The 18,914-nt window shown below is 35.3% G+C and overlaps 1 protein-coding gene across 2 annotated transcripts in view; it reads right to left on the bottom strand.

The window, feature by feature from the left end:
• Positions 1-11,716, bottom strand: part of BTBD10 (BTB domain containing 10) — a 54,159-nt gene extending 42,443 nt beyond the window's left edge. The window contains exon 1 of one of the 2 annotated variants that reach the window (XM_044919302.1): positions 11,616-11,716. In XM_044919302.1, coding sequence (XP_044775237.1) covers positions 11,616-11,716 — 101 coding nt within the window. Of the gene's footprint in view, positions 1-6,679; positions 6,805-11,615 lie in introns of those variants that run through there. The other variant, XM_021685784.2, reaches the window with a different exon arrangement.
• Between the last annotated feature and the right edge of the window lie 7,198 nt (positions 11,717-18,914).

The raw sequence follows: 18,914 nt of genomic DNA, 5'->3' as shown, positions 1-18,914 counted from the left end.
AAATCTTGCCATTTGCAACAACATGGATGAACCTAGAGGGTATAATGCTAAGTGAAATTATTCAGAGAAAGACAAATACCATATGATTTCACTCCTGTGGAATTTAGAAACAAGACAAAAAAAAAAAGAGAGAGAGAGACCCAAAAAACCCCACTTTTTTAATTTTTTTTTTTAAAGATTTTATTTATTCATTTGAGACACAGAGGTAGAGAGAGAGAGAGAGAGAAAGCATGAGCAGGGAGAGAGGCAGAGGGAGAGGGAGAAGCAGGCTCCTCGCTGAGCCAGGAGCCCGATGTGGGGCTCGATCCCAGGACCCTGGGATCATGACCTGAGCCGAAGGCAGACGCTTAACCATCTGAGCCACCCAGGCGCCCAAAACCCCACTCTTAAATACAGAGAACAAAACTGGTGGTTGCCAAAGGGGAGATGGCTAGGGGGAATGGGAGAAATAGATAAAGGAAAGTATCTTGATGAGCAATGAGAAATATATAGAATCGTTCAACCATTAGATCATACTTGAATAAAAAGAAAGTTTCATATACTGTTGCATGACCACTCGAAGAGCATCTTTTCTGTGAAGTCAAATGAAGACCTAGATACTAAAAATTCTGACAGAAAAGTACCCCTTAAGGGCAAAGCTTGAATGTTTTACTACCAGGGTAAAGTTTTCCCAACTGATAAAAACTAATTTCATGTAAACAGCAAAGGAGCTGAAGATTTCTTTAACTTTCAAAATGTCTATTACTTTGCTTCTAGTTTTTGAACTTTTTTAATAAAGGAAGATGTTGCTAGGCAAGCACCTCTCCAAACTGAGGAGTCTCTGAATTGAAGTTATAATATCTAAATGTTATACTGCTAACTTTTTCAGTTCTAAAAAATAGCATAGTTATAATTCATCAATAGGTATCAGGTGCTTACAACATACAATGACAACTAAATCCTATAATAACTGAAAGTACTCTTACCCTCCTATCCTTTATCTTAAAAATTTGTTTTAACACGCAATCTACCAAATATTCACTGAATACAAATCATATGCGATTTACTATTCTAGTCCTGATGGATATAACCAAGAAAGCCTGTGCCCTCAAAATTAATACAATCAAGGAAAGAAAAACAGAATATATACAAATAAATACATTAAATATTATATGGTGATAGGTGCTATGAGGAAAAACGAAGCAGGGTGAAGAGAAGAGATACTCATTTTGAGGTATGAGGTTCTATCTTACATAGAGTGGTCAAGGGGCACTGTCTGAGGAGAAGATGTCTGAGCAAAGATCTAAGGAAGAGAGAAACAGAACTATGAGAATATATGAGGGTACAAAGACCCTGTGGCAAGAGTAATCTTTGGCTTTTTTATGGCATTCAAGAAGGCCAAGATAGCTGAAGCACAGAAAGCAAGACAAAGTTAAAAGATCAGCTCAGGGGCGCCTGAGTGGTGCAATCAGTTAAGCATCCAACTTAGTCTCTTAGGTTGTGATCTCAGGTCATGGGATCCAGCCCCACATCAAGCTCTGTGCTCAGTGTGGAGTCTGCCTGTCCCTCTCCCTCTGCCCCTCCCCCTCACTCATGTGCACACTCGCTCTCTCAAATAAATAAATAAAATCTTTTTTAAAAACCTAAATAAATGGTTTTTGCTTTTGATCTGAGATATGGGTACCAGTGAAATTTAAGTTACATAATCTAACTTATGTTAGATCAAGTGGACAATGGAAGAAAGGATGCAAATGTAGAATCAAATGACCAATTCAGAGGCTACTGCAAATAGTTCAGGTGAGAGCTAAAAGTGACTTGGACGAGAGTTGTAGCAGTGCACATGGCAAAGAGTGGACTATACATTTTGAAGAACAAGACTCTGAAATTTCAGAGATTAAATGTAGGAGGTGAGAGAGAGGAGTCAAGGATGACTATTATTTTGGTCTGAGCAACTAAAAGAATGGAAGTTCATTTACTGCGTGAGAATGAGAGTGGGAAGATTGGGTTTGGAAAGTGTAGGTATATCTTAGATATTGTAAAGAATGAGAGGTTTATTCAACATCCAAATGAAGATATCAAATAGTCAGACACACAAGTCTAAAGTTCAGGGGAAAGGTCCAGGTTAGAGATAAAAATTTGGGAATTGGAAATCACTATATACTTAACAGTCTCAAGCAACTCCCTACCATAGAAAATTATAAAGTAGTTTTAAAATATAGCTAACCACCAGGGGTGCCTGGGTGGCTCAGTCGGTTGAGCGTCGGGACTCTTGATTCAGGCTCAGGTCATGATTTCGTGGTCGTGGGATCAAGCCCCACGTCAGGCTCTGCACTCAGCACAGAATATGCTTGGGATTCTCTCTCTCCCTCCCTACCGCCCACATGCATGCTCTCTCTCTAAAATAATGAACAAATCTTTAATATATATATATATATAGCTAACCACTACTAATAACTGCACAGATCTAAATTAATGGTCAGATATATTTTGTATCTACTAATTAGTCATTTATTCAACAAATATTTACTCAGTATTTTGTGCAAGTTGCTGTTCACGACTGAGAATAATATTATAATGCATACATAATCACGTACATTTAAAGGTGCTTCAAAAAACTGTAATTACTTTTAAAAACCTCTTAGAGCATCTATCCTACTTATTACTAAAGGGGGAAAAATCAACCAGTGGAAAAAAGATATGAGGTACAAATACAAGATCTAATTTTAGAAATATATATCATTTGTCAGTATTTTAACGAATTAGTTTCACAAAACCTGTTTCTAGAGAAAAATAGCAATCCAACAGTCACTTGTATTTCCAAATGGCCTTTTGAAAACACAAACTGACTTATTCCATTAAATTCCCTCCTCTATTCTCATACTAAAGTTTTAAGCAATAAAACAATTAAAATTAAAAATCTAAACTACTCTGCTAAACTAAATTAGATTGATAAAATTAAAGAATGAAAGAATTTGCATCAGAAACCCTTTGATACTGGTCATTCAGTATACCTAAATATCCCGAGAAATACTCACAGAAACACAGAATCTAAGTTTAGGAAAACCCTTTTAGAACATGTAATCCAAACACCTATCCAATTTCTGAATCTCATCTATCAAGTCCCCATGAATTGGCAGACCTATTGCTGTTAATGACTGGTAAGGGTAACTTGGTTTTTTTCTTTTTAACAGTTCTGTTCAATCTTTGGAAAGCTCTGACTCTTAAGACAATTTTTCTTAACATTGAAGCTTAATTAAACCTTGTCATCTGACCCCAGTTCAGGGTTTTGGACCAGTTAATTATTTGTTATGGGAAGCTGTCCTGTGCACTGTAGGATGTTTAGTAGCACCTCTGGCCTCCACCCACTAGATACTAGTAGTACTCTCTCCTCCCGGCCATTAACCAAAAATGTCCTCAGACATTGCCAAAGCCCAATGAGGGGTAAAATCACACCTCTAGTTGAGAACCACTGCCTAGTTCTATCTGCTAGAGCCAAATAACAATAACAACAACAACACTAAGATTTGAGCATTTAATACATGCCAGGTACAATTCTGAGCACTTTACATGTATCTTCATGTAATCCTCAAAACCATCCCCAGTTGAGAAAAACAGAAGCTTAGAGGCTAAGGAACTCGCCTAAAATCAGATAGCAAATTAAATGGCAGGTCTGAGATGTGAACTAAGCAGTTCAATTTCAGAGCTCATGCTTTCAACCTCAAACAAGTCTGACTCAAACCAAGTCTAGTGTCATTTCCAGAGGGTGACTCTTCACATATTTAATATCAATCAGAGCTGCCCCCAAGACCTCTAATCAGTTCCTTAAGCTTACAAGATTTTCAACTTCTTCACATCCTTCCTTTGAATATACACAGAACTAAAGACAATAATACTTTGGTGTACAGTAGAGTGGCTGTAGCCTTTTCCACTGTGATTTTTTTTTTTTTTTAAGCAGGGAGGGTGGGTGAGAAAATGGAATGATGGCAGCCATACTGTACTTTTGTTTTCTATCAAATTTACTGGCAAAAAACACCCCCAGGTCTTTTTCATGTGTGATGTTGTAAAGCCATGCTAACTTAATGTATATTATTGTTTTTCAAGCCTTATATATCTCAAAAAAAGTATTCATTTAAATTTAGTCCAACAATACAAACTCAGAGGTCATTTTGGATTATTTATCATTTCCTATCCTTCTTTCTTCATCGTCCCCTATAAATTTAATAATTTGCCTTCTCCAGATGTGCAATGAGACAAAGCAAAGAACAAAGCCACCTTCCAAGATCAATAATCTTTGGGTAGGGTCATTCAAAATCAAAAATGTGTTGATTAACACAAACAACTTACAGTGAACTCATTTTTTCCTTCACCATACACCCAAAAATTTAAAAACAGACTTTACTAAAAACTAAGCTTAAGTCCAAATACATTATATTGCTACTAGTCTACCAACTGCATCAGAAAATGGCTCTGACAATCTATTTTTAGCAAACCCATTCTGGATCATTTTTAACCTATTTTTCTTCAAGTTAGTCATAAACTATCTTTTTCATTTTTTGTTCTAAAATCTATTTTTCTCAAAATCAGACCTAGAATCCTCCATCTTTAGTACTTCTGGTATTCTCCTAAAATCATTAGAAATCACAAATAATACCAATAAGTTTAAAATTTTACAGGCAGTTCCTTTTATAAATGTAAGATGTTTCAACTGACCCAGAAGATAACTCATTTAACTAGATGCATTCTTCATCACTGTACCCCTGTTGATTTTTATGTCCTTCACAGCAATGTTTGCTTTATTGTTATTATTGGTGGTGGTTTGAGCTTCCTCTTTAACAAAGAAGCTTCTAAGTAAGAGCTGAGGGATTTTTTTCTTCCTTCATTGTCAGGCATTATTATTATTACACTTACCTTGATTACCTTTTTAAATGTAATATAAGATACCCTTTTGGTTGGTCTTAGCATTTTTTAAAAGTCTCAGCTCACTGTTTTCCTAATTGTTATAAAGATTTCTTTTCTATACTTTATTATGGCAATCTTAGCTATCTGCTTTGTTCTAAAAGTAGTGCATATCTTTAAAGAGCTTATTGTGTAGTCACACTAAGGATCTTTCTCTGTCCGAAAAAATATCAAAATTACATTTTTACTTAACTCTCTAAGACATTCTTCCTTTTTTAGAGAAATGTATCCTGTGAAATCATGCTAATCTTTAATCAAAAATCAGGAAAACTCAAATTGGCAAATTACAAAATATATACACCTAAAACACTACACAATTCTTAAGAATTATGCTATAGAAGACTATTTCATGACACACGGAATGCTCATGATTAAGTGTAAAAAAATGGGTTATATAACAGTACATACAGTAATAATATTTCAAAACCACTTTTAAATATATGTGTGATTTTATATTTTTATACATATACAAAAAATAGGTTATATGCAAAAATATTTAAGCTATGATCAAAAGAAAAATATTTTAACATTTTTGTTTTCTTCTATGTGCTTTTTGTATTTATCAAATTCATATAATGAATATGTATTACTTTTACAATAACACAGGCATTATTATTTTAAAAGAACCAGCAAAACCAGAGAAAAATATTCTAGCAAGTATAAGACAAAAAGGTCTAGTTTGAGATTTCTGCTTTTATAACTCTATTACTAAAACAAGCTTAGAAAAACATTTCTGGACACCAAACCACAAAAAAAGCCAATACAAGATACCACTAGCTAGCCTAAACATACAAATAAGTTGTGACAACCATTAAGATGACCATTTGAACTTCTAGAAATTAAATGGGGGAAATCACAAGAACTTCCTGTCATTTCGAGGAAAGGCTCTTATGAACTATTTAAAAACATTAAAAATAAAATAATTTTAAGATGTATATCCCCCCAAACCCCTACAAAATGAAGGGTCAATAGGACAGGAATAATGAAGACAAAAGAAAAACAAATAGCCAAGGTGTTTAATATTCAGCTAAAATTTCCAAATAAAGTAAGCAATGCTAACCTGTTAAGATTTAAAATCTCACAGCAAGAACAATTATCTTTATTTAGAAATTCTCCCTGGTTGAAAATCATTTTGCAATAATCCAAAAACTTATCTGATTTACTCTCTAGTTCAATGGCAGCATCTAGATCATCTATTCAGAGTCTCTGTTCTAAGAGACTAGAAAAAAAGTCATTTTAACCAGTTAAAATTTATCATTCAAATATATTCCATTCTGTAAAATACTACTGCATATAAGTGGTTCAGCTAATCATTAATTCATCCAAAAATAAAAATACATTTACCCTCTTCTTTAGAAAATTATTTCAATGATTTCATTTGTCTATCTTGAATTTAATTTTCAAATATATTAAAAATACTTTAAATTATTCTTTCCTTGAATTGTTTATGATATTCATAAAAAACAATACCAAACATAATGCATTCTCAAGTTACATGAAGATTCTAAGACTTTAAACGAAATAAAAAACAAAGCATCAAACCCATGAAAACAATAAAAACACACTCCATTTATTTTAAATAACTTGCCATTTAGCTGACAATCAAGATATATGATCTTTTTCATCCAGAAAAGTAAATGATCATAATGAAACAAAGGCCAAAGATATCTTTCTCAATCTCTCTCATATTCATAGATGTATAGAATTATAACCCAGTGATATCATGTAATAAATGAATACACACCTTACTTTAGCATATGCCAAGGTAGACACACAAAAACAAGAAAAAAATTCTGAGATCAGAGTATAAAGGGACTCTGCTTTTTCAAACAATGCAGCACTGAAAGCCAGATCAGCATCCTTGGGCATTACTAGGAAACTTTAGCACATCTGATATTTCCATCATCTTCAAGATTCCTCTGAACAATCAGAAAATTTCCCAGTCTCCCCCTACCTCCCCTGTCCATAGACTTCCTCTAGCTTTCCTCCCTCTACTGTGTAATAATGCTATTGCGGTTATTTAGGCTGTAAATGTTCAGAGATACAACCCCCTCTATATATTAATTCAGTTCATTTTCTCACAGACACTGACTCAGCCGTGGGTTGTGCAGCACTGACGTTTCTAACCAAACAGCATCGTGTGAGCTGTGATCATCCCATTTCTCCATCTCTGTGCAGCGATTGGATATTGTAATTGATAGACAGGCTGAAGAAAACTCAGGAGATGAGGGCTTAGTGATATGTAGCTATGTTGCCAAATGCCATCTGTAATGCTAATTCTAGCTGTGCCAGCCTGCCAGGTTTTAGAAAACTAGGATACAGCTAACTTTCTTTTTTTCCTTTCAATATTTTATTGTGTACCCATTCTAGGCAGTAAAGCTTCTCTTTGAAACCAAAGAAAAAAATATTGTACTTTAAGAATCCATTCAAGAACTATTCTTTAAAGCAACCAAACTTTTCTATTTCTAAACTACTGCTGGCACTACGAAGTGACTTAAAAAGGAAACTGTAAAGCTCAGTCTTCACGCAGTCTCAGAAGAAAGGAGCATGCGTACTTGTATGTGGGAATGAAACCTTGCGGCAAAGTCTGATATTGAATGTATGATGCGTTTATCTTTAGTAACCTGAGCAGACTGCAGATCTGAGTTTTAAATAGTTGTATTCTACCCAATTCAAATATTCAGGAGCTTTTAAGCATATTGTCAATCTAGCCATTTTGATGTTAGTTGTACAGAAAAGGTGCTTTCTTTTTCCCTTTTTAAGTAGCAAAAACTCTTGTAATTTATAATTTAAAGAAAGTTGTTGCAATTCAGGCCGAACACACTTCAACTGAAATGATATTTAACCTCTTAGCAAACTACAAACTCCTCTATACAAGTATTAACTATACAACTACTTAGAAAGAAACAAAGTTCAGTAAATTTTTAACTAATTTATTTGTATGCACTGGCTTATTAAGCCATAGGGAACACAGGCACCCTGAAGTCCATCCATGTTGAGATTAGCTTCCTTGTCTTGTCTTTTATATCACAGTACTATACCTACCAAATCTACATTCAAAAAAAAATTGAGAAAAGAAAGTACCTTAAAGTTTATTAGATGGAAATGAAACGTTAGCAATGCCCACCAAACCCTCAAACCTCAATGGTAAGTACATATATATAGTAACTATTATTATCATTTTTAGAATTCAAGAAGTTTAGTTTTATCCTTGCCAGTAAAGAAAAGTGGGAGGAAAAAAAAAAAAATAAAAGAAAAAAATCTGAAAATGCAGGCAATTCCAAAATGTGAATAGAACAAAATATAAATTTATACAACTTTTTAAAATTATGCACAAAAACTGAACCAATAAAATATGCTTATCTCTTTACTGCTAAAGACTAAATGTCTGTGTCCTCCCAAAATTCATATATTGAAATGTATTCCCCCAGTGTGATGGTAGTTGGAGGTGAGGAGGTAATTAGGTCTTGAGGGCAAAGCCCTCATGAACTGGATTAGTACTTTATTTAAAAAGACCCCAGAGAGATCGCTAGCCCCTTCACCATGTGAAGACACAGCAAAAAGATAGTTGTCTGAACAAGGAAGCAAGCCCTTACCATGTATCAAATGTGCCAGTACCCTGAACTTGGACTCTCTAGCCTCCAGAACCATGTGAAATAAATTTGTTTATAAGCCACCCAATCTATGGTATTCTGTTATAGCAGCCTCAACAGATTGAGACATTTGCTTTTTATAAATTTAAATCCCCAACTCTGTTTGAGGTGGCAATGTGCCCACCTCATTTCTTAGCCTCTAAGACCCAGAGAGGACCATATGACATAGTTCTAGCAATGATTTATAAGCAGATGCCTGCTGGAAATTTCTGAGAAAATTTAATTCCCTAATATAAATGAAACCCCTTTCCCACTGTCCCCTTCTCCCTTCTACCTCATTCTTGTCTGGAAGGTGGACATGATGGCTGGAGCTACAGTAAGCCATCCTGCGACCATGAGAAAAAGCCAAGAAAATCAGAAATTTTTGATCCTAACAACCTTAAGCCACTAAATCCACATCAGGCATTACCTATCTCTGAACTTACATACAAGAAAAATAAACCTCTAACTTAAGCCAGTGTTTAGTCTGGCTTTCTTTTGCTCAACTATCCCTAAATAAAATACACAAGATCCAAAAAAAGGATGAGTAGGGAGAAGCAGAGATGAAACACAACTAGCCATGTGAGTTGATATAACTTAAAGCTGAAAGATGGGTACAGAGGTATTATAACCTCTGTATTATACCTGTTTTCTCTACTTTATTTGTATTTAAAATATACCATAATAAGTTACTGCAAATGTTAAAAATAAAAAGAACGAGAAACTTGTTTATAAATTTTAGGTTTGCCATTGAGAAACTGCATGGTCTTGGGCAAGTTTATTAACCTCATTTTTTTTTTCATATGTCAATTGGGGAAAGTAATACTATTCATAGAGCTCCACCTTCAAATCTAGTCAAGGTTATCTCCAGAAAGTCCCTGGCAGGAATGTCCATCAATCTACCTAATCATTCAAGGATTAGCTCAAGTCTCATTATTACTCCGTTGATACTGATTCCTTCTTTGAACTCTAATTTTACTACAACTCACTACCACAGTTTGGTGCCCTGTTGTCCTCTAATTGTTCCGTAAGTGGATTTTAAGCATTCCATGATGGTACCCTGACAAAAACTTCTGAATCTCTCCTGAACTGAGTGCAGTATCTCAACAACACTTGTTGGTTGTTAGTTTTTAAAACTTCCCAATTATTTTAGTATCAACTAAAAGAATACCATTTTTTAAAAGTCAAATTGCATATATTTTTAAAGTATGCTCAGTGCATAAGAACAAAAGGTCTCTAAAAATAAGCTGTTTTCCCTTGGGCAGAATTTCCATGAATGAGGTTAAAATAAGCTCAAAGGGGGCGCCTGGGCGGCTCAGTCGGTTAAGCGGTTAAGCGGTTAAATGTCTGCCTTCAGCTCAGGTCATGATCTCAGCGTCCTGGGATCAATACTCATGGGGGGGCTCCCCTCTCTGCTCAGGAGGGAGCCGGCTTCTCCCACTCCCTCTGCCTTCCGCTCCCCCCTGCTTGTGCTCTCTGTCAAATAAATAAAATAAAATAAAATAAAAAACTAAGGATTTCATGGTCTTTCCATTAAAAACAAATCATGTACTGGTATTTATTTTCTATTTCTCTTTAATATTTTTCATTTAAACAACCAATCTACGGTCTACCTGAGAAGAGCACCAAAAAGTTACTGATGTTATAGATATTAGGAAGAGCTATGATGTTTGTTATTTTTGAAATGAAACAACAGGAATGAAAAAGTACTATTAGTTTTCCTTATTGATGCATTTAGCTTTTATAAAGCAAACAACAGCTTATTTTGACCTTTCATCTCTTCATTTATAATACAGTACTGTACATTGGCAGAAAAATATTAAGAACTTAAGAGGGATAACACAGAATTAGCCTGGAAAAATGTATACAACATAGCAGATAAAAACATCCCACACTTAATGAGATAAAACTAGTATCTCTTTAATCTCAAAGACAAAATAATTACCCATATAATAAGCAGGATGGAGAAAAAGTACTAGAGCATCAGCTAAAGCACACATACACACACACACACTCACATATACACACACACCACAAAAATGAACAAATAAACCAAAAACATTCATATCATTGTTGTGCACTTATAAATTAATAAGTCAACTTAACTTTTTCACTCTAGACCTCACTACATTAAAAGTCCACAATAAAGATAGACATCTTGTCAGGAGACTTAAAAAGTACCAGTTACTCATACTTTCTAGCTGTAGTATATAGTTTAAGAGTACCTGAATTATTTCTTTAAAATTACAAAAAGGATTTCAGTATCACAGCATGTTTTAATTTTATTTTTTTTTTAAGAAAACTGGTAACAGTTATCAGTGATTAGGAGAATTTTACACTCAAGTAAGTTAAATGTTTGATAATATCCCCTAAGTAAATATTTACAAAAGCACAATACTCTATGAAAACATGCTTACATACCTGTAATGTGTAAGGTTTATGAGCTGCTAATTAACACCTTAAAATATCAAATCATAAAGCATTCTAAATGAGGTATTCCTCATTAAGTCACGGAGTACAAAATGAAAGCTTTACATATACAAATGGGCAGAAATTTTTGAGATGAATTTCATTTAATGCATCAAACTTTAAATGAACAAGTAGAATCATTGCAGAAAGACTGATATTACCATTAGTATTAGGATGACAAGACAGTATGACATAGCCTGTAAATTATTATGTATAATCTACACACACAATGTGTTTAGAACACAAAATAAATTCTGATTAGAGAGTTTTAAATACAAAGAACTAACCTGTCTTGCAAGAGTTCACAGTCTAATTACAGTATTTATTCATGGGGTCAACTAAGGAGATTTTAACATTATTCAGAAACAGAAACAAAAATTCAAATAATTACAAATATAAAAAGATTAAAAAGAAATGTTTCTGTAAAAGTTTTTTAAGGAGAAATGCAAACATCCATTATTTTTTGTAAACCAGCCCCCATCCTCTGACAGGACTTGCCACAACCAAATGCAGTTTGATTCTTTATAAAAGTCAATTTTATCAGAGCTTTGATATGTGAAATACATATTTTCTACCTACCTTGAATGTTTATAAAGTTTACGAGGTCTACTATGCAATTTCCGATCCCAATTCTCTGGATCACTGGAGTTACTGTCATAAGGATGAGGCCGTCCTGCCATCCCACTTCAAGCTTCCTCACACTACTGCTCTGAAAGCACATATGTAGCACCCATAACCTACATAAAAGAGTAGTGTTGACCTTTAAATCTATTCCACGTAAAATAAAATAGTCAAGAATTTTACATACTTTGACATTACTGTGACATATTTTTAAAGTGATGAACAGGATTATAAAATACTAGACATAAAAAATGCCACAAATGAGATTAAAATAAACACCAGAAGTCTTTTTAGGTACTTTTCATTTGATTCTTCTATTAAATCTGCTACTCTCTATGCAACAGTTTAATAGAGTGCCATTTATATTTAAATATCCTTAACTGCCATCTGGGTACCTCATGCTTCCAAACATTAATATTGAACCAAAAAAGGCAAAACAATTCCACAGAATTATTCTTTCAGACAAAATTTCACCTGGAATACATTTAATTACTAAAAGTTTTAAGATGCTTAACAAAGCATCTAGTAAAACCAAGTAACAAAGTTGTTATTTCTTTAATCAAGTTAAAAGACCCTGAATAGAAACTTAGTGTGGGCTTAAAAATAAAAGAATGTAACATCATGATGTTTCCTTACATTGTAATTACCACAAAAATATTGTATTGATCTGATTCATATACTTCATGACTTTTCATATGTGAGACTTGTGACTGTTATTTCTATTATAATCATAAAATTATAAGAAAACTAACAGCTTTACAGAATACCTGAACTAAGTATTTTGAGGTATATTTCACTATCCAATTTAATCTTCACAATCACCTTATAATCCCCACAAACAGAAAACAGTCTCAGTAGTTTAGTAACTTTGTCAATGGTCACAATGTTGGCAAATGGCAGGATTATAAAGAACAATGAGAATTTATAATACAGAATGAAGTCTTGATCTTGAAAAATGCTCAGGCTGGAATATTTTGTTTGGAAATAGTAGATCAAATTTGATGTTCAGAGACTGCAAACACCAAAAGAAAAACCAAATGAGGTGAAACAATTAGAAAAAAGTTCTATAATTTGTACCAGAGCCCAGGTTTCCTGACACCCACTCTGTATGCTTTCTATACACTTTTCTAAGATGGATTTGATAGAGGGAAGGGTGGGGGAGTTATGCATAAAAGTCAAAAGGAATCCAGAACTGGGAAAATTCTATACTTACTGAGTTTCATAAAAAATTCCAGTACAATCTCACAAAAAATGTCAAAGGTAAACTTATTAAAATTGTGAGTTTATCTCAGAGCTCATAAAAAAGAAATACTTCCATAAAGAATAACATAAAAAATAAAAAAATATTTCCACTTTAGAGAAACTGTTTTGCTATTTGATAATTTTTTCTTCATAGTTAATTAGTACTTTCTTTCCAAAAACAACTGAAAATCTTACAATAGGGGCGCCTGGGTGGCTCATTCGTTAAGCTTCTGCCTTCGGCTCAGGTCATGGTCCCAGGGTCCTGGGATCAAGCCCCACATCAGGCTCCTTGCTCGGCGGGGAGCCTGCTTCTCCCTCTCCCACTCCCCCTGCTTGTGTTCCCTCTCTCGCTGTCTCTCTCCCTCTCTCTATCAAATAAATAAAATCTTTAAAAAAAGAAAAAAAGAAAGAAAATCTTACAATAAGTGAACACTTTAATATAATAAATATATAAATATATAAGGTCAATGGTCTATCAAAATAATAGAAAAGGGGGGCACCTGGCTGGCTCAATTGGAAGAGCATGAGACTCTTGATCTCGGGGTCATGAGTTAGAGCCCCACACTGGGTGTACAGATTACTTAAATAAATAAATAAATAAACTTTAAAAAAAAAAAAAAAAAAACAGAAAAGGGGAAGGGGAAGAACGGTACAATGGCTAACTCAAATTGCCAGCAAATGTCACACAGTTTATTTGCCAAATGCTCCTGAAAAAGGAGACCTGTTTCTTTAAGGATCACTGAGTAATTAAAAATCAATCAGATATCAGATAAACATAAAAACTATAAAATTATTTTAAAAACAAAAAATCTCAATCTCACTTGTTTTTAATTATAAAAATTAAAATGTATTTACTAAAAAAAGAAACTCTTTAGACGTCCAAGTCGGGGCACCTGAGTGGCTCAGTTGGTTTAAGTGTCTGCCTTCGGTTCAGGTCATGATCCCAGGGTCCTGGGAAGGAGCCCTGCATCAGGCTCCCTACTCAGTGGGAAGGCTGCTTCTCCCTCTCCCACTGCCCCCCCCCCACACACACCCTTGCTTGTATTCCCTCTCTCACTGTCTCTCTCTGTTAAATAATAAAAATCTTAAAAAAAAAAAAAAAAAGAAAAATTGATAAAAAGGAAAAAAAAATGTAGAGAGGCTTAGCAGGTGTAGAATGAGATTTAGAACATTTTTTCCTTACTTTATAGGTCTTCCAGTAAGCTATTTCAGGAATTAACATTTCTTTACAAGAGCATTTTATCTCCTCCTAACCCTTAACTATTGTAAGACACACCTCTATGGATATCCAAAGATGTCCACTGAGAGAAGAATGATCCTAAACCATAGGAGGAAGTGACTAAAACATACAACCACAAAGAATGCATAAGGTAAATTCAGATCCACATTTTCCAGCATTTTACAATGGGTAGCATGTATCTAGCAGAAAGGAAATACCAGTATGTCTTACTCATCAATCCTATTAAAATTAATAAGCATGTATTTTACAGCTAGACACAAGAAAGTAAAGAATTTCAGATGTAAGCTATCAAAAAGGTCAACTGGAAAATCATATTTATATTTCATTTGTCATTAAAACTCGGATATCACCATGTGAAAGACTTCTCCCCAATCCTTACTCCCAATAGTCATGGCTACAAACATGCTAAAAACAAGTGAAATTCAAGTTGAGATACCTGGAAAAAATATTCCTGTGTTTGCCTACATGTGCTCCTATTATTTTCAAATGTTATCAACAAGCTACAGATAAAACTACAAATAGATAAAAGGCAAATGTCACACATTATATACTATTTTGAAATGTCTAATAATCTTTTTTTTTTTTTTTTGGTGCAATATGGTGGTTTTATTAAAGCCTGGGGACAGGACCCGTGGGCAGAAAGAGCTGCTCCTGAAATGTCTAATAATCTATCTTAACCAATCTCTGCACCATAGTTGGTGACATTATATTTTATTTCATTCATTCATTCAAGAACTTATGGAACACCAAATACAGTTACTAATCTATTTTAAGATGCTAAAGTAAGTTGGACATTGTTCCTGTGCTCCAAAACTCACCCTAGTAAGGCAAAAAAGCTTCAGTTAAAGGCTCCGTATACCACTTACTCCTGTGTCTCTCTCCTACCTGCATAGTTGTTGCACTATTACCCCAACTTTTCATGCCCATTAAAGTCTGGGCGTTCTTCAGGATTCCATCATCATTTGCTGGGTCCAGGGGGACAGCAGACAAAACCATGAGGACCAAACCCTTGGGAAAACCAGATTTTATACACTACCTACACTCTGTTTTCATGATCTCTACCTGAATTCTTCAATAAGCACCCCAAATTCAACAATGTCAGGCTCTATCTTGGCTTCCCACATCAGCTAGTGTCACCTCTATTCACTAAGAACCCTGAAGTCATCCTTGACTTACTTCCCAACATCAAGTCTACTTCAAAACTTTCTTTTGATTCCTTCTGTCCCTTTTTTTTTCTTTCTTTCTTTTTTAAGATTTTATTTACCCATTTGACAGGGAGAGCATAAGCAGGGGGAGCGGGGGAGGCAGGCTCTCCGCCCAACAGGGAGCCGGATGTGGGGCTTGATCCCTAGACCCTGGGATCACCACCTGAGCCAAAGGCAGATGCTTAACCAACTGAGCCACCCAGGCGCCCCTCTCCCTTTTCATTCATAAGGCTGCTGCCTTCATTAAAACTTTAACATCTATCTGGGTGCCTGGGTGGCTCAGTTGTTAAGTGTCTGCCTTCGGCTCAGGTCATGATCCCAGGGTCCTGGGACCAAACCTCATGTCAGGCTCCCTGCTGAGTGCGGAGTCTGCTTCTCCTTCTCCCTCTCCCCTCCCCCCAACTTGTGTGTGCGCGTGCATGCTCGCTCTCACTCTCTCTCAAATAAATAAATAATCTTTAAAAAGAATAAGATAAAATATGACTCTTGGCTCCCCAATGTCTACTTCATACAAGGCAAACTAAAGTTTATTATTGTATGGATCTTGTAATCATCAAAAAAATAATTACTGGACTACTGGAAACAAAAGTTCTTAGAAAACATGTCACAGTTCACTGCTACTTTTAGGTATGACAGAAATAATCTAAATTCTAAATACTTTAGAAATAATCTGTACAGAGGCTAGAACAATTTGGCCTATTGGCTAGGGACATGCATTCAGGAGACTGCCAAAAGCTAGGAAAAAGGCAATTGATAACTTCTCTTCTCTTGGATATTATCATCTAAAAAAGGGCGGATGGGGGAATAGAATCTTCAGGACTACAATAAATAAATAAGCGGCCTTTGGGATATTATTTCCAGGTAGTATTAATTAATGGCAATGATCCATAGAAGGATTTTTTTTTAAAGGGTAGCATATAGAAACTATTTATTCCATCTTTACTATGTATCAATGAGCTAGGAAGTTTAATTTTCTCCTTTTTAAAGCTCGCAACAACCTAATATTATAATCCTGTTTCACAGATGAGGAGATTTTAGAGCTAAGATTAGAATTGTCTAACAGAAAGCCCATGTTCTTTCCAATGTAGCAAGCTAGGTACACAGAAATTCATCTGTTTGCTCCTATTGCCAGCAGATTTCTCTTTTTTTTTTTTTAACTTCGGCCATCTTTGGCTTTGTCCATCCTATTGAGATCTCACCCTAACTAGTGTCATTACATGAGAACTTTCCTATTAACATAAAATTGTTTTTCTCTCTTAAACTTTGCAAACAAAGTAATTCTTCAAGTGTGGTGGTTACTGGAGAGAAAGACCTGATAGGTAAGAGGGACAACAATGAAAAGAACAAAATCACAGAGTGATGCCAGGGCTAGGAGCCAAGGACTGCCTTCAGCTGCACAGAAAGCCAAATATGCAGAAGATATTTCAACTACATCAAGAAGTGAAGAGGCTGGAGAGAGTGAATACTGCTACAGATAATTGTGAAAGAAAAAGAAGAGGTGGAAGCAACTTTCAAAAGAAAAGTACACCAGAGGGGTGAAAAGAAACCTCCTGCAAAGGCAGCCAAGTGAGTGATCATGTGAGCCCCTTGCAGATAACAATGATTTATATCTGGATAAAATATTTTTAAAACTACAGGTTAAAAGCACTGACAAATGTCCCAAAGCACAAAGTAGTGAAAGAAGAGTATTCTGAAAGGGAACAGAATTGTGAGTTCAGAGGGAAGTTTTTATGCTAAGTGCCCTTCCCACGCCCTACAAATATGGCGAAGGAAACCAGACAGCATACAGCTCAAAGTAGTAGAGAAGACACTTCAGAGCTGGAAGTGCAGCTGGAAATTTAAGTCAGATATACTGGGAATGAAAGAACCACATAGAGGTACTGACCCAAAATCTGAGCATAAAGTCCCCTCAGCTAAATTACACGTGTATGAAAGGGAGACCCCAGGTAGCCTCTGCAGTAAAATAGAGGCATTTACCCTTGAAACTGCAAGGCATAAGATCTATGAGTTTGATGCTTTTTAAACTGAGTGCATTCCCCAACCATACACAGCCCAAGCAGCAGAAAGTTGAAGGCCTTACTAGCTTAGGGTGTCAGGCAGAGGAGCTAGAAATTAAGAGGGAATACCCAGAAGTAGAGGAACCACACAGAGGGTGAGCTCCAAAATCTGAATGTAATCTCAGCCCAAATTTTTGGCTAACCACCAAATTACACAGGTGGAAGAGAACTTTCCTCCACCCACTCCCAAGAGACCAATCTGAAAAACAAGTAGCTGGAAGAAGTAGAACTGAACACAGATAATCAGCTAGTATACACTGCTTGGGAAAGAATGTTCGCAGATTGAGTCCAGGCAAGTTAGTGGACCACTAGAACAAAAAAAATCAATGCTCATGAGAACATTACAATGCCCTGGTTTCAGCCAAAAATTATGAGAGGCAAAGAAATAATAAAGTAAAAAGGCAATCAATAGAAAAATGACTCCAAGTAGGTCCAGGTTTAGGATTTAGCAAATGATGACTTCAAACCTTACATGTAAACAATTAAGGGAATATATTCAAAGAACTAAAATAAGAAGGGGGTCTTAGTGACCGGCAGACAGGGAATCTCAATAGAGAAGTGAAAAACTATCAAAAAATGAAAAATTCAGCTCTAGGTGAAAAGAGCAAGAACTAAAATGAAAATTGCAATTAGATGGGCACAGTAGCAGACAAGATGAGAAAAAAAAAATAAGGGAACTTGAAAACAGATTAGTAGAAATTATCCAATCCAAAGAATACAGAGAAAGACTGAGAAAAAAAAAATGAACGTATCTGTAGACACAGGTAGGACAGCATCTAATGATACATTTTGGTAATTGGAGTTACTACTGATACACTCAACAAAATGGAATTTCAAAAGCGTTATGGTAAGCTAAAGAAGACAGTCTCAAAGGTTGCATACAGATGATTCCATTTCTATAACATTCTCAGAAAGATAGGGATATAGAACAGAACAGCCAAGGACAGAACAATTTTGAGGCGGAGGGGGGCTGATGGAACTGTTCTGTATCTGGATTGTGGTGGTGGTAGTTATGCAACTGTATGCCTTTGTCAAAATTTTTAAAACCTGGGGGCACCTTGGGTGGCTCAGGCAGTTAAGCATCCAACTCTTGATACCAACTCAGGTCTTAATCTCAGGGTTGTGAGTTAAAGAAAAACAAAATTCGTAAGACCCATACACCAGAGAATTTTACTGGATGTAAATTTACAAAGAAATTTAGGAAGAAAAAAAAACAAGTAGAGATGGTTAATACTTATAATTATCAAACATACTAGCATGACATATTTAAACCCATTTTTAATCAAAAAACGTAAATCCTATTGCCCCCATTACCATCCCAAGGATACTTAATAGCTATCTTCCCACTGCCGTAAGATATACATAAACTTTTGATAATGAAAACTGGTGGGAACTTTTCTACTTCTGCCACAATAGTAAGTGATTAAGACAAAAAGGTTCTGGAATCAGATACAACTAGTTGTATGACTTTGTATAAGCTTCTTAACCTCCAAGCCCTCAATTTCCTTAAATG

The sequence above is a fragment of the Neomonachus schauinslandi genome, chromosome 11 (genome assembly GCF_002201575.2).
Source record: "Neomonachus schauinslandi chromosome 11, ASM220157v2, whole genome shotgun sequence".
Lineage (NCBI taxonomy): Eukaryota > Metazoa > Chordata > Mammalia > Carnivora > Phocidae > Neomonachus > Neomonachus schauinslandi.
Note: the sequence above shows the minus strand (reverse complement) of the source record. Positions and strands in the feature narration are given on the sequence as shown.